Here is a 15,000-nt window from a genome sequence, read left to right on the forward strand (position 1 = left end):
ACACCACGTTTAGGGTGAACAGTTTTTAAACAGCGCTACTTGTGTGCTTGCATTCAAAAAGCAGTGATTTTTGTCACTGATAATTGGTGAGAAGTAAACGGTAAAACAATTCAGAACTGCTTTGCTCATTACTGTTTCACGTAATGGCCGGGAGCAAAAATGAAACAAATTTCACTACTTCAAAAAGTTAGGTACTATGAAGAATCTGAAGTTATCAACAATCATCTTGAATGTTACAATTAAAATGAAGATTTGGAGGATGCAATTGTCAAAAGCACTATTTGTAGGTGGTCCACTATCTGCACGAGATGTGCGCTGATTTTGTTCATATACAGTCAGTCAAAAGAACACTGAATGAATTCCTCCATTGATAACTATTAGGAACTACTAGTTTTATAGTAATAGAGTAGTTTTGCTAGTGATCAAATTTATTCTGTATTTCATTTAAATACCTAATTTGTTGCTCAGTTAAATGGTAGTTTGTCCTTTTATACCTTGTTAACTTTTTCCATGAAACTTCAGCTAACTGGGTAGCTGCATAATTGAGCCAAAATGTATTGGTCCTGATGTATCCCAATTAACTGGAATCTGCTGTACACTTATCATCAACATACCCTCTTAATACTATAATGAGCAGATAGAAATTGGAACATTTTTCTTTTGTTTAACAAGTAAATCTTTCTAAATTGGTGAAAGATTGGATTTAAAGAGGTAGCAGGATGTTTGGTGGAAGAGCGGAATTAGCCAGATCATTTTGTTTAAAATCAATAATGGAAGGAGTTAATAATGTCATTACATCACTAAAATGCAAAAAACACTTAAAAATTAAGAAAGTTGTGAATGAGGAAAGTGGGCTAATGTGTTAACATGAGATACAAAGTTAACCTGTTTGCTAAGGTGGCTAAAACAGTAATCGGCTTTCATGTTCAGATACTGAATGATGCACTGATTTCAGATTTCCTCCACTAATAGATTTCTCATCATCAGTGCAACAGAAGACACGAATTGATGTTGCCAGCTTTTATTATTCTACAATTGATATGAATGTGTTTATTCCTTCTAATGGAAGACACTTACTAGTTTTCCCAAATACTATACAAAATGCAGAAGTGAGGCTGACTAATATAATAGTTTTTTTGAGAAAGATCAAGAAATTCACTTTGTATGCAAATACTCCAAGATCTTTCATGGTGTTGTTGGCAAATAGCATCACACAACCTGGACTAGTTTCTTCAACAGTAAACCAACATCTCACAACTCACCTGTCTCTAACAGAGAAAATGTGCACTGGGGATACATGACAAATCATATAGCAATACTACTTATCTTTCTGATTCTGACTTTAGAACATATTACAGTACAACAGAGTACAGTACAGGCCTTTCGGCCCATGATGGTTTGTTGACTTTTTAACTTACAAGATCAATCGACCATTTCTCTCTCTCAAATATCTCCATTTTACTTTAATCCATGTGTCTACTTAAGAGTCTCTTCAATATCCCTAATGTATCTGCCTCTATCACCACCCCTGGCAGTGCGTTCCATGCATTTACCATGCTCTGGATAAAAATCCTATTTCTGATATCTTCCGTACATTTTCCTCCATTCATCTTAAAATTATGCCATTTTGATTTAGCCAGTTATGCCCTGGGGAGAAGAAAAAGCACTGATTTTACACTCAATCTATGCCAATTTTTTAATTTTGTATTTTATTTTAATTTTATATTTATCTCTTGAAAGTCACCTGTTATCCTCCTACGCTCCAAAGAGAAAAGCCCCACTTTGTGCTCAACCCATCGTCATAAGATATAATCACGAATCCAGGCAACATCCTGGTAAATTTCCTCTGCACCCCTGCCTAAAGTTTACACATCCTTCCAATAATGAGGCAATCAAAACTGAACACAATACTCCAAGTGCGACCTAACCAGAGTTTTATAGTGCTGCAAAATTACCTTGTGGTTCTTGAATTGAAACCCCCAATTAATGAAGGTCACCACGTCATACATCGCCTTCACCACCCTATCAACTTGCATAACTTTAAGGGATCTATGGATATGGCCTTCAAAAAAAAAGATTAAATTATATTTTTAGTATTTACAATTCTTCAATAAACATGTTTGCTCACTTTTATTGCTTCTTTTAAATTGCTTATTTGGATAGGTTTCCATAATAAGATTGGACATGCTTAGATTGTGAGCATTTTTTACAAAATATTATTTCTCTGAACTACACTATACTATAACACGTATCACCCCATTCCAACTTCATTTAGTCATCATTTTTTCCTCATGTATTCTGATGTCTCAGAATACATGTTTTAGATTTTCAGGCATTGTGGGTAATTTATTTCAGTCAGCTTCCAAGGTGTTTTCTCCAGCCTCTAATGGCTCATACGTCATCAAGTGGACACTTACAACAATTCAGGCTTTTCAGTATGTTTACTGTCGGATGTTAACACCAACATCTGGAAAATGACCATGGGTCAAACAGTATATGTAAAAAAAACTGAAATTAACATTTCAAGAACTAAGAAATGGAACATATCACAGATGAGAAAGAAACAAATCAGGAAGAAACTAAAACCAAGTGTGCATGGAAACAAACAAAAATGTCTTGTGAAATGGTTAGTTGCAGAGCACAGGATTAAACTGCAAAACAAGTAATAAAAATTAGGAGACAAAATGGAACTCAGGGACAGAAACGAAATATGAAGATGAGATGGAGAAAACATCTTAACAGCTAAATAGGATATGTTGAAATGTCTGGTGAAAGTACAAAGGCACATCTCTAACAGAGCAAGTCAAATGTAAATTTTACACGGAGATTCATAGGCTTCTGAGGCCAAAGGTATCAGAAGATATATGATAAAAGTAGGGTAAAGAACCAGCTCACAAATCGTAGATGACCATATCAAATGACAGAGGTTTCAAGATCTGAATAGTCTAATGTGATTACTGTACAAGTTAAATTCCTAAAACAGGAGTGAAACTGCTAGAAATCAACAATTCCCATTTGATATATCAACTCAGTTCCAACCCTCAACTCCAGAAACATCTTTATTATCTATCACACATTGCTAACGTCTGTTACAAAAATAGGATCTGCAGATACAATCAGATATTGGTGGTCAAAGTCTGTGGAGTGCCAATAGAATCAAACTAATCACCCACATTGCAAGTATTGTAGTTGTAGATGGGTACAGTATTTGGGGTCCAAAACAAAGTACTGCTTGGCATTGCAACTCTCATGTTTACATAAAAACCATGGGAAAATAGTTAAAAGTTTTCATCAAGACAGCTAGGGTTAAGTCAGAAAATGTAGAAGAGAATAAATGGCCTTAAAAGGAAGGAGTTGAACAGAAATTCAGCCAGTACAGGTATCATAAGTAATCTAGAGATGATTTAAAGTATATGGGAGGACTAGCGTAGGTCCGGAGCTCCCCCGGGTCCTAAAGTCCACCTGCATGGAGACGGGTTAATTATCAATTTTCTAAAATCTGAAAAATTCTGAATTCCAAAATGCAACTGGCCCCAAGGATTTCAGATAAGGGATTGTGGACCTGTATCTTGTAAGATACTAAACTACAGCATAGTCCAAAGAGGGAAGATTTTGAACTAGAATTAGACAAAAAGTGGAAACCTGAAGCAAAGTTAACTTTTTCTAAATCGGAATAATAGGAAACAATACCAACAAAAATCATCTATATCATGGAACTAGAGGTAACTGAATAGCAATAGAAGATTGTTCAGTACATTTCAGAAAAAGACAGGTATACAGTGCCTATAAAAAGTATTCACCCATCTTGGAAGTTTTCATGTTTTTTTTTACCAACATTGAATCACAGTGGATTTAATTTGACTTTAATTTGACTGATCAACAGAAAAAGACTCTTTCATGTCAAAATTAAAACAGATCTCTACAAAGTGATCTAAATTAATTGTAAAGTAATTGATTGCCCAAGTGTTCACCCCCCCCAATACCCAATATGACACACCAAATCATCACTGGTGTAGTCAATTGGTTGTAAAAGTTACATAATTAGTTAAATGGAGGTCTGCATTTGAAGACCTGTATGCAGTCAAGGTGTTTCAATTGATTGGTCTAAAAATACACCCGTATCTGGAAGGTCCAATTGCTGGTGAGTCAGTAACATGGCAAAAACTACAAGATGAAGACAAAAAAATATTCCAAACAACTCCACGGATAGGCTATTGAAAAGCACAAGTCAGGAGATGGATACAAGAAAATTTCCAAGTCAATGAATATCCCTTGGAATTCAGTTAAGTCAATCATCAAGGAAAGAATATGGCACAGCTGTAAATCTCCCAAATGCAGGCTGTCCTCAAAAATTAAGTGACCGTGCAAGAAGGGGACTTGTGAGTGAGGCCATCAAGAGAGTTACGACAACTCTGGAGGAGTTACAAGCTTCAGTAGCTGAGATGGGACAGACTGTGCATATAACAAATGTTGCCTGGCTGATTACTAATTGCATCTTTATGGGAGAGTGGCAAAGACAAAACCACAGTTCAATAAAACTCACATGAAATCTCAGCTAGAGTTTGCCAGAAAGCATGTGGGAGACCCTAAAGTCAGATGGAAGAAGGTTCTATGGTCTGATGAAACCAAGATTGAGATTTTTGGCCATTAAACTAAACACCATGTTTGGCATAAGCCAATCACCACACCAACACACACAGGATGGTGGCTGAATCATGAGGATGCCTCACTGCAGCAGGCCTGGGAAGGCCTGTAAAGGTAAAGGGTAAAATGAATGCAGCAAAATACAGGGAAATCCTGATGCAGTCTACAAGAGAACTGCAACTTAGGAGTCTTGTTTTCCAGCAGAACAGTGACCCCAAGCATAATGCCAAAACTGCACAGGAATGCATAAAAACAACAAAGTTAATGTCCTGGAGTGGCCAAGTCAGAGTCCAGACCTCAATCCACTTGAGAATTTGTGGTTGGACTTGAAAAGGGCTTTTGACACACCTTCCCTATGCAATCTGACAGAGCTTGAGCAGTTTTGTAAAGAAGAACAGGGAAAAATTGCAGTGTCCAGATGTGTAAAGCTGATAGAGACCTATCCACACAAACTCAAGACTGGAATTGCTGCCAAAGGTGCATCTACTAAATATTGACTTGAAGGGGGTGAATACTTATACAATCCATTATTTTGTGTTTATATTTGTAATTAATTTAGATCACTTTGTAGAGATCTGTTTTCACTTTGACTCGAAAGAGTCTTTTTCTATCATTCAATGTCAAAAAAGCCAAATTAAATCCACTTTGATTCAATGTTGTAAAACAATAAAACATGAAAACTTTCGGGGGGGGGGGGTGTTAAAACTTTATATAGGCACTGTATTTTGAGGCTGTGTGGGTTCCCACAGCAATGATGATCACTTGGAGAAAGTAAATATTGATATGCAATGAGAATAATTTCAACCAAGCAGGTTTGAGAATTAGATGAGCAATAGCTTATAACAGGAACAACAAGAAACGGTGACGATAAGTGACAATCAATCAGTGAATCAGACATCTTGGAATGGAAAACTTGTATTTGTTAAAAGTGCAAAGTGTCAGAGAAATTACAGATCTGGGGAAGGTTGGGCAAAGACATGTTGATGGAGAGAGACTAAACAATGAGGGGAAAAAGAAGCTGTACACTAGCATTTAAGATCAGGAGAAAGGTTTAGTGGGGAAAAAAGCAAGCAGAAATGGATACTAAACAAATAACACTTCTTGCTGAATTCACATATGATGCATAAGAGGTTAGTGTCATGTTAGCAAATTAAAGTTGAAGATCACGATAGTTGGTTGGGAGAAGGAGGACAAGATGCACTGTAGAGAAGAAGACAAGAGACTTGCACGTCCAATTATTTGCATGTGCAAATGTCCATGACCCACATTTCATGCTCTGTCCACAAAACCCAAATAGCCTAGCACTACTATATTTAGCAATTAACACCTGCTTCCCTTTCCTCAACCTTATTTTTCTAAGGCTGCTCATATACTCTCAAGGACATCTCCATTCCTCTAATTTTGATCTTTCACTTTTGCATCAGTAATGGCAATGGAGCCACGAGGGGCAAAATACAAAAAAATACTCCTCTGAAAAGGTTCAACCAAGCTGTGTGCAATGTGCTTCAAAAAAAAACTTTCATGTGTATATTAAAGCAGAAACATAAATTTAATTTGTTTCTTTTAGATAAAAGAGAATGCAGCTATGGGAATAACAAGAATAAAATGTTTAAAAGACAGCATCCAGAAAACAGGAAGAAATGCATCTTCAGCAGACCTTGCAATAAGGTTCAAGGATTTAGTATGGAATCAAGAGCAATCACCAATAATATAGTAAAGAGAATGTGAAGCCAGTGATGCTATAAGGAGAAAAAGGTGGCAGCAGATATGGCAAGGCCATGATGAGATTTACAGTAAACAATGCTTTTGTTTGATCTTCTATTCTAGAATTGAGACAACTTCTTCCAGAGTGAAAAACAAATATAACAATACCATTAATTTAAAAAAAGCAAGATAGGATTTAAAATAATCTTAGGACAGTTAGCATACAGTAAGTATTATTTTATAGTGAAATTAAATTATATTTTTCAAGATGCAGCTATATAAACCTCAAAGATATAAGGAGGAATTTCTTTAGCCAAAAGGCTGTGAATCAATGGAATTCATAGCCACAGAGGGCTGTGGTCAAGTCATTGAGAATAGTTAAAGCGGAGGTTGATAGGTTCTTCATTAGTCAGGGCAGCAAAGGTTATGGGGAGGAAGGAAGGAAGGAGAATGGAGTTGAGAGGGATACTATACCAACCACGATGGAATTGCAAGGCAGACTCAAAGGGGCAAATGGCTTAATTCTGCTCCTGCGTTTATTCACATTTATGAGTTTTGCAATTGGTCAGTCAAGTATGGGGCAACTAATTGATATAAGGTACTTAGATTTTCAATAAGCATTAGACAAAATGCAACAAGGATAATTAAAATCACATTTTATGGAACCAGAACTATTCAGTAGCATTTATTGAGAGATTGAGAACAAGAACAAAACATTCAATATTGGATTACAGCAAACAGACAATCCTTTGACTTCATCTGCTGTATATTGTTATCAATTGCCTAGATAATGACACAAGTGTTGTATCCAAGATTTTGATCATCAATAACTAAGTGGAAAAGTACGTTGCAACACAACAATAAGACACGTGAAATGGTAAGGCAAGACTATTCTAGTTGGAACAGAATCCAGGAATGCAAGGTAAGTATTTTGCTACAAAAATCCAGAAAAGCAGGATTTATTTAAACTGTGATGTTATATGATGTTGGGATTCAGATGCCACCAGACCTGGAGCATGTAGTTTCCTTATTCAGGGAAGGATATATATGCTTTACATAGTGTGCAATTACTGCTTATTAGACATACTACTGGGTTAAAGGAATTATCCGATGAGAAGAGACTGGGTAGATCAGATGTGCTAAGAATTTAGAAGAAACATACAAAATTGAAGAGAGAGTGGGGAAATAGTCAGAATAAGTCCACATGGACAGCTATAACTGTTTGGAATTCCCTGGTACAGACAGCAAGATACATTCTGCAACTGAATACATTACAAATCAATAGATATATAGGTTGAAAGGAAACAGGTGATAGGAAAATAGTGTAAAGAGATAAAATGGTATTGAATATTGCAAGAAACTGAACAACAAATCAGGCTTGAAGGACTTATTCCTGCTTCATTTTGCTTTATATGAACAATTTTGTTAATGTTACTTTTTCATCAGGAATACACCAACATCAAACTGGCATATAGTATAAACTCTATGTCAAGCTATCAATTGAAATTTAATAAACCCAACCTCTAGAATTGAATAAAGTCATTTTATATTGGTGGTCCCCTAAAAATGGAACAGAAAGCCATCATTGAGGGAGTATTTGATGTTTAGCACAGCTATAACAAGCTACTGAAAATGAAAATATATATCCACCTTTAGCAACTGAATAAAATTGAAGCTGAAATTGTATTTAAAGCAAACTGTTAAAGTTCAGATACGATATTAGTTATAAAACTAATGTCCTTAGTACAGGCAAAGGATTATACTAAAAATATCTTTATTGCAATAGGATAAAATTATAACAGTATAATCACAGTCCCAACAACTTGCATTCCTAAATAGAAATTTTTAAATTTTATCATTTCTGTACCTTATCTTACCAAGTTTAACATTAGTACTGAAGATACATTTTAATGCACTAGATAGCTATTATTTCCCTTGGACTTGGAGATCTGCAAGTTTTCATGAGATCCTTTTTACAGGATGGATCCAATTAGCAAATTGATTTCCCAACAACTTAAAATATCGATTTTCACATATGTAAAATAATTCAACATTAGTAAGCATGCATTGTGCTCTAAAATACGGTTACAATCTGTACTAATTTGGTGCTCATTATAGCCCAATTCTTCCTAGCTAAAGTCAATTGTCCATTCACTGTCTCTAGAATGGAATATCATGATGTCACTACAAGCAAAATACCCAGATAAAATGCCCATTCCCTAGTTGCTTCTTACAACTTACTTTAAAACATAAAACACACTGGCATGATTTGACAAAATGAACTAGAAAATCTAAAGAAATAACCATTTATAACATTCAAGATTATGAGGTTGAAGCATCTATAGTATTCCTTCAAAAAGATTTGAGTGTGTTTGAATGAATTTTTTTTTGCTTCATATAACATCTATCTGGCCTTCCTGAGAAAGACTATATAATTGCCACTGAACTGTGGCACATGAATCATGTTTACTTTGAACTGGACTGAGACTGCCAAACTCATTTGGTTTAACAGTTGTCTATTAGCAGACACTTTAACAAATCAGCTTCCTAAGATGGATTCAAGCCAGGTCCCAGATGTAAAAAGTTTGCTCTCTGAATAAGTGAGCCTTCCTAACTATTGATCAATACAATTAAAATATTTAAATTTATTGCTATAATATAATCTGAATAAAGAACGTGCTTGTCTGAAGTAATACTAATCAGGATGGACTTTATTTTATATACTATGGAGATATTCTGAAATATCTAATGAATAAAAAATTAATAAATCATTGGTTACTTTAATAAATCACTCTAAATCATTTTTTAAAAACAAATCAAATGAATATTTGCTTTTAAATGAAATTGAAAACTTCATAGTTTCTTGGTAATTTCTTATCTTTGACATCGGCTATTTAGGGATAACAGTTTTGGAAAAACTACATTATTTTTATTCCAAGAAAGCAATTTGTAATATTGGGTATGAGTTTCTCTATGTTAAAATATGACTACTCTACCCCCCCCCCACCCCCGAGAAAACAACCTGATCATAAACTAGCAATCATTTTAGAAATCCATAGTTAAAATATTACAACCATTCTATATTGAAATGTTATCCCTCTTCTGTGTTCCAAATAACATGACCTTCACATTTCTGAATGCATTTCTTTCATTTTCACCAAGTATCTGTTCTGTATTATCAGTATCAACTCACTGGAAAGATATTTACAACATGTTGTCATTCACTTCATTTTAGTGACTAATTTTAACACACTTTCAAATGCAGCATGAACATATGTGTTTTCCATATTGTTAGTGGTGATGGATTTCATTGTCTATGTATTACACAATACGCATTACAAAACCTAGATTTACAAATTAAAATCAAAAACATTAATGTTTGTTCCAGATCTCAAACTTTCGAACTGATAGAGTACACCACATACAACTGGATTTGTAGCAATGTACCTTGCATGCACTTTCCCATTTCTATTTTACAAAATTGTCAATATGAAGCCAGTTCATGTCATATTCACATTACTATGTAAAATTCAATATTTTTAAGTCACTTATAATGTATTGATTCTTTCACATTAAAAAAAAACAAAATTTAATTAACTAAAAGCTGCATACTCTATCGAAAACACTATTTCTTAGAAGCACCAGATTACATAAAGCACTCTCTAAAAAAAATACATGCAGGTTGACAATTACTTGACAAACAAAGAGAAAAATAATAATACATGGAAATGACATTGTTGCAGCCCATTAAAGTGGGGACGATTTCCCCTACATAGAATTCTATTGATCTTTGCAGTCTGCAGCAGATGAAATAAGTGTGGTCAGGGAAAGGATGATGGATGCTCCTGCCAATAGCACTGAACAAACCTGTTAGCTAATTGCCACCAAAGACAATTATCCCAGCATTGTTTCATAATGGAAACACATTACAAAACTCTAATATACACACAGGGAAATTTGATGATTTGACTGCGGAGCCATGTGCATTGAATTTCATTGCCAAAGGCCAGCCAGGTCGCTGCTGTGAAAGGGAAGCGTGTGTCAGAATATAAGTCATTCTAGCCTGCAGCTTTTCTTAGCAGTTCTAGAGACATATTAAAAGAAGTTTAATTCTTACAGTAAATAGCAACTAGTAAAATATGAAATGGCAATTTTATTACACACCATTGTATTCCTCTAAATTAACTGTAGGGAGATCAAAACTTAAACTATAATCATAGTGAAAAGAAATCAGTTTCAGAAGAAAATAAAACAGTATTATTTAAATCTGTAGTAAAAAAATCACATTCTGTAATTATTACTGTAATTACAAGCTGGGTATATATGTACAGTTATGGCACTATTGGTATGATTTTGGAATCCTCAAAACCTTTCAGTTAAGTAACCAATGGTTCAATTAATTTGCTATTAAAAGATAAGTTTGCAATATATTTCAAGACTCAGGCTAGATCTTGCTTTCCTCTATGTGGAAGGTTACCTGCCTTAGCCCATACTGACTACTATTTTGACAAGTATGGGATAGCAGTAGGTCCAAAGCAATCAGAAGGTTGACTTTGACAAATGGCGGAGCTGCGGCGAAGTTGAAAATAACACACATCTACTTTAATCTCTTTCTTGATTAAATCGAAACCATACGATTCTGACATCATGTGATTTGCTCAAAAAAACATCACTGCAGGTTACTTTAGAGGCTATGCCCATCGGAATGATATTGAACTAAAAGGGGGAGGGGGCAGTGCAGGAGAGAAGGTTAATTCATTTAGATGAACCTTTGCACTGGTACTACACAACTTATCTAGACAGACCAGAACAATTTTGAATAAAATTCTTCTACCACCATACAAACTGTTTTGCACTATTGAACAATATCTAATCACATTCTTTCCTCTCCTATTAAAATGATGAACAGGGTTTATGCAGGGAATATAGTCCAGTGCTTCATATTCATACAACCATTGTCAGACAGGGAAGGTAAACATTACACATGGTGATATAAAAAAGCAGAATATGAATTCTTTCTTTTACATGAGACTAGGCAAATATTTATGGGCAGTTGACAAACTCCTGCCCACTAAAAGAGCCAGCACTGAGAGCAATTACCCTGATATTCATGACTCACTTTGAATATCACATTGAATATTACTCATAAATCTTTTACAAGCGTGTCCCCAGAGCTCACTTAACAGCCAGTTTTAATCATGCAGTTGACACAGGGAAAATAACAAAATGTATTTTTTCAGTAGCAAATTAATTTAAGCTTGAATCTCTTGTAGGACTACCCTTCGCTTTTTTTTTTAAAAAACTCCTTTTCCTGGGCACTTACAACTACATAATACTGAGCTGCTTCCCATTAGGCCCTCGTTGGCATTTCAAGCAGGTAAGTCATTTATTTTAAGTTGGTTTAGAACATTCAATGATGTAAATTCTTTTGGCTGGATTTAAATATAGGCAATTCTCTTGAGTTATATTATGATCCTTGACATGTAGGCAAGTTTCAATACTCACTATGAAGAGGAACAATATCTAAAAATCAAAATTATAATATGCATGTAAACTCTTCAGATAAAATTAAATTAAATACTAGTGGTTTTTAAAGAGTTATTAATTATCTGCAGCTTTCTGCTTCATTAACAGTTGTGTTTTATTCTTTCCAACTCCTAGATAACTATACATATATTATATTTCCATATTGGAAATAATGGATATTCAAATTGTATTTTTATTATTCTCAAATTAGTAAACAATAGAGGATACTTCTCTATTTTAAAATCAAGGAATGGAAAAGGTTAATTATATTATGCAATGTTGACACTAAGGTTAGAAGTTACTTACGTGTGGTCAGGTCGTGATTCTGCAAGAATTTTTCAAGTACAATTCTTGCCATCAATGAAGGAGCCAAATCCATCTTTATGCAAGAATATAGATCAGAAGACAAAAAGATCTGTTAAATGACCCTAAAATAGAGAACTACCAACAATTTCAAATTTACAGTACATTGTAACTTATTACAGAGTAAATTAATCAATAGAACTTATAAACTTATTCAATGCTTTACATCTGAGTCCTATCCTTGGGATCTCTTGTAGTAAGGAAATATGGCTACACAGAACTGCTTATTTCAGTAAACTGCATCAGAGTTGACATATGAAAAATGGTGAAATTACTAAAGGTAATACAGACTGAATAAGGACTACCTTATTAGTTCAGGTAGTTGGATATACCTACATTTTCCTATTAATCAAACACCCAACTTTCAAGAAAACAAACTATTTGCCAGATAGAAAATGCACGGTAGAAATTAAACTTGGACCTTTTTTTCTTATCTAATTCTTCCTGAAAATAACTGGGCAAATGCAATTCATATGTGCTTTTAAAATCACCCCAAACAGAAAGTAAACTAATTTTTCAGCACCTTTTATACTTTTCATGCATTCAGATTAACCTTTCAAGAAAGCATTTTTGGCACATGTGTCAGGATTTAAGCGGTAATTAACAAAGGTATACTTTTTGTTCTCAGTTAGCCTTTTTGCACTGATGACATTTAATGAAATACCAAAATAACATAAAGAAACTGTTAAGATTTCTCATCAACTTTCATAGTTTCTAGAAGCTGAAATATATTGACTCATAAAAAGACTCCACTATATCAATTAACTGTCAAGTGACACACAAGTACCTTATTTAAATGATAAGTAGCATATAAAAATGACAATCAAATGGCTTAGAAGTAGCAATCCAGAGGCTAAATGTTTTCAATTCAATGTCTCATATATTTCTTTGAAATAATGGGAAAAAATTAAAACCTCGCTTGATTTCATTTTGTTTTTCTAAACTCCGCATCATTTGCCAGTCTGAAGTAAACTCCCTTTTGTACATTAGAGGAATTGTCAAGATTTCCAGGCTGTTCTTAGACCATTAAAGTCTCATAGTAACTGAAAGGTAATTGTTCATTTGCTGACTGCAGAAATGCACAGGAGACTTTAGACGTGACTGAAACCATCTTTCTCTTCTAGCATAACATCTAGAACTGCTGCTGTTGCATCATTTGATGCCCATACCAGTTACTTACCAATTTTATATCAAGCACCCACTTTATCATATGATTTTTATTAATTAATTGCAATGCAAAGCAAATATTAAATCAAGCTTAAAAAATGTTAAGGCTACAATCCTGCAATATCGAGCAGAAGATAAATTAGTGAAAATACACTGGATCCAAATGGTACTTTTGTTTATTACTTTCAGGTTACCAGTGATAAAATTATGTATTATTATTGAATACATTCTATGGCATTTATTGTATTAAAATGTTTTCTTTTTAAATTACATTTTAATAAAGTTCAAAGGTTTTAATATGTTGCTCAGTATTAATTAAAATATAATTTAAAAACCAGGACATCCTTCCAAGTTAACTTATTTAATGATATCATTTAAAATATTTTATTTCTTTGAGGAGATATAATAAATCCCCGTATTGATCTTAAAAGATAATTTCATGGAGACAACATTTGTGGCAGCTTGATGCAATAGTTTATTCTGAATAATATATCAATGTGCATAGCTCTAACATCCACCTCAGTAATGTTTACTCCTTTTCTTGTGCAGCTTTACAATAAGCAATATCTCATTACTGTAGTCCAGTATTACCATGCAAATGAAAGGCTTATATGACTATACTGAATTATTAGGTTCTTCCAGAGTCAAATGCAGTGCAAGTTTAGCAATGTGATGACATTATTCTTTAAAATATGTAGCAAAGCATCTGTTGACAGAGAAGCTTATTTTTAGTAACATATTGGAAATCAAGCGAGTGCTTATAACAGAAAAAATGACATACACAAAATATATTGTTATAAATGCTGAGAAATGCACAATTTGACCAGCATTACAACTTTACATAAAGCCATTGCATTTTATAAAAAGCTAAAATTAAAGCCTTTCTTTTAATCCAAACTTCTAAAAACTGCAAGCAACATAAAAAATTTAGCAGATAAACCTGAAACAGTCAATTAAATATATATATATATTTATAAATACAAGTATTGTTACAATTGACAGTCTCATCAAGAAGATCTGAAGATTTTTGGTAAGTAATGAATAGAGAAAGCAATATGGAAAGAAATAAAACAATAATCAAACAGGTTTATACAAGACCACCAATAATAACTTGCTGAATATCTGTTCAGGATATGGTACAAGTCGATCATATCCATAGTCAAAATCAATACATATTACAATTACAGTCTCTTGTGGTAGTAGAATATGTTTTCTTTAATAAAATTGATTATGAATTAGTCAGTGGTTTAAGATATTGCCTCATAGCCCTAAACCAGAAAGAGGAATCTCATTACCTCATTGGCCAGCTCGAAGAGAACAGGGGCAGCTGCATTGTTCTTCACACCACTCAGGTACCTAAAGACGACAAAACCAGGTAACATAAAAATGACAAGAACAGGCTAGCCTAGACTTGTAAGTGTCCCTTGAGAGAAGGTCCTACAGGGAAGATGACATGCTGAACTTGGCTGCAGAATGCAGCTGCTGAGGGAAGCTTTTGGAGCTACTTAGTTCAGACTGACACTAACTAACTCTCCTGGGCTAGCCACTTCACTCATCAGCAAAATTTATCTATCTCACTCTCTCTTCCTCCCTCCA

General features: G+C 34.2%; 1 protein-coding gene across 4 annotated transcripts in view; it reads right to left on the reverse strand.

The window, feature by feature from the left end:
- Positions 1-15,000, reverse strand: part of cdin1 (CDAN1 interacting nuclease 1) — a 165,719-nt gene that overhangs the window by 97,363 nt on the left and 53,356 nt on the right. For 3 of the 4 annotated variants that reach the window (XM_059955814.1, XM_059955842.1, XM_059955823.1), the window contains exons 4-6: positions 14,700-14,760; positions 12,181-12,253; positions 10,298-10,369 (exon numbers count right to left, since the gene is read on the reverse strand). In XM_059955814.1, coding sequence (XP_059811797.1) covers positions 10,298-10,369; positions 12,181-12,253; positions 14,700-14,760 — 206 coding nt within the window. The remainder of the gene's footprint in view (positions 1-10,297; positions 10,370-12,180; positions 12,254-14,699; positions 14,761-15,000) is intronic. The other variant, XM_059955833.1, reaches the window with a different exon arrangement.

The sequence above is a fragment of the Hypanus sabinus genome, chromosome 2 (assembly GCF_030144855.1).
Source record: "Hypanus sabinus isolate sHypSab1 chromosome 2, sHypSab1.hap1, whole genome shotgun sequence".
Classification (NCBI taxonomy): Eukaryota; Metazoa; Chordata; class Chondrichthyes; order Myliobatiformes; family Dasyatidae; genus Hypanus; species Hypanus sabinus.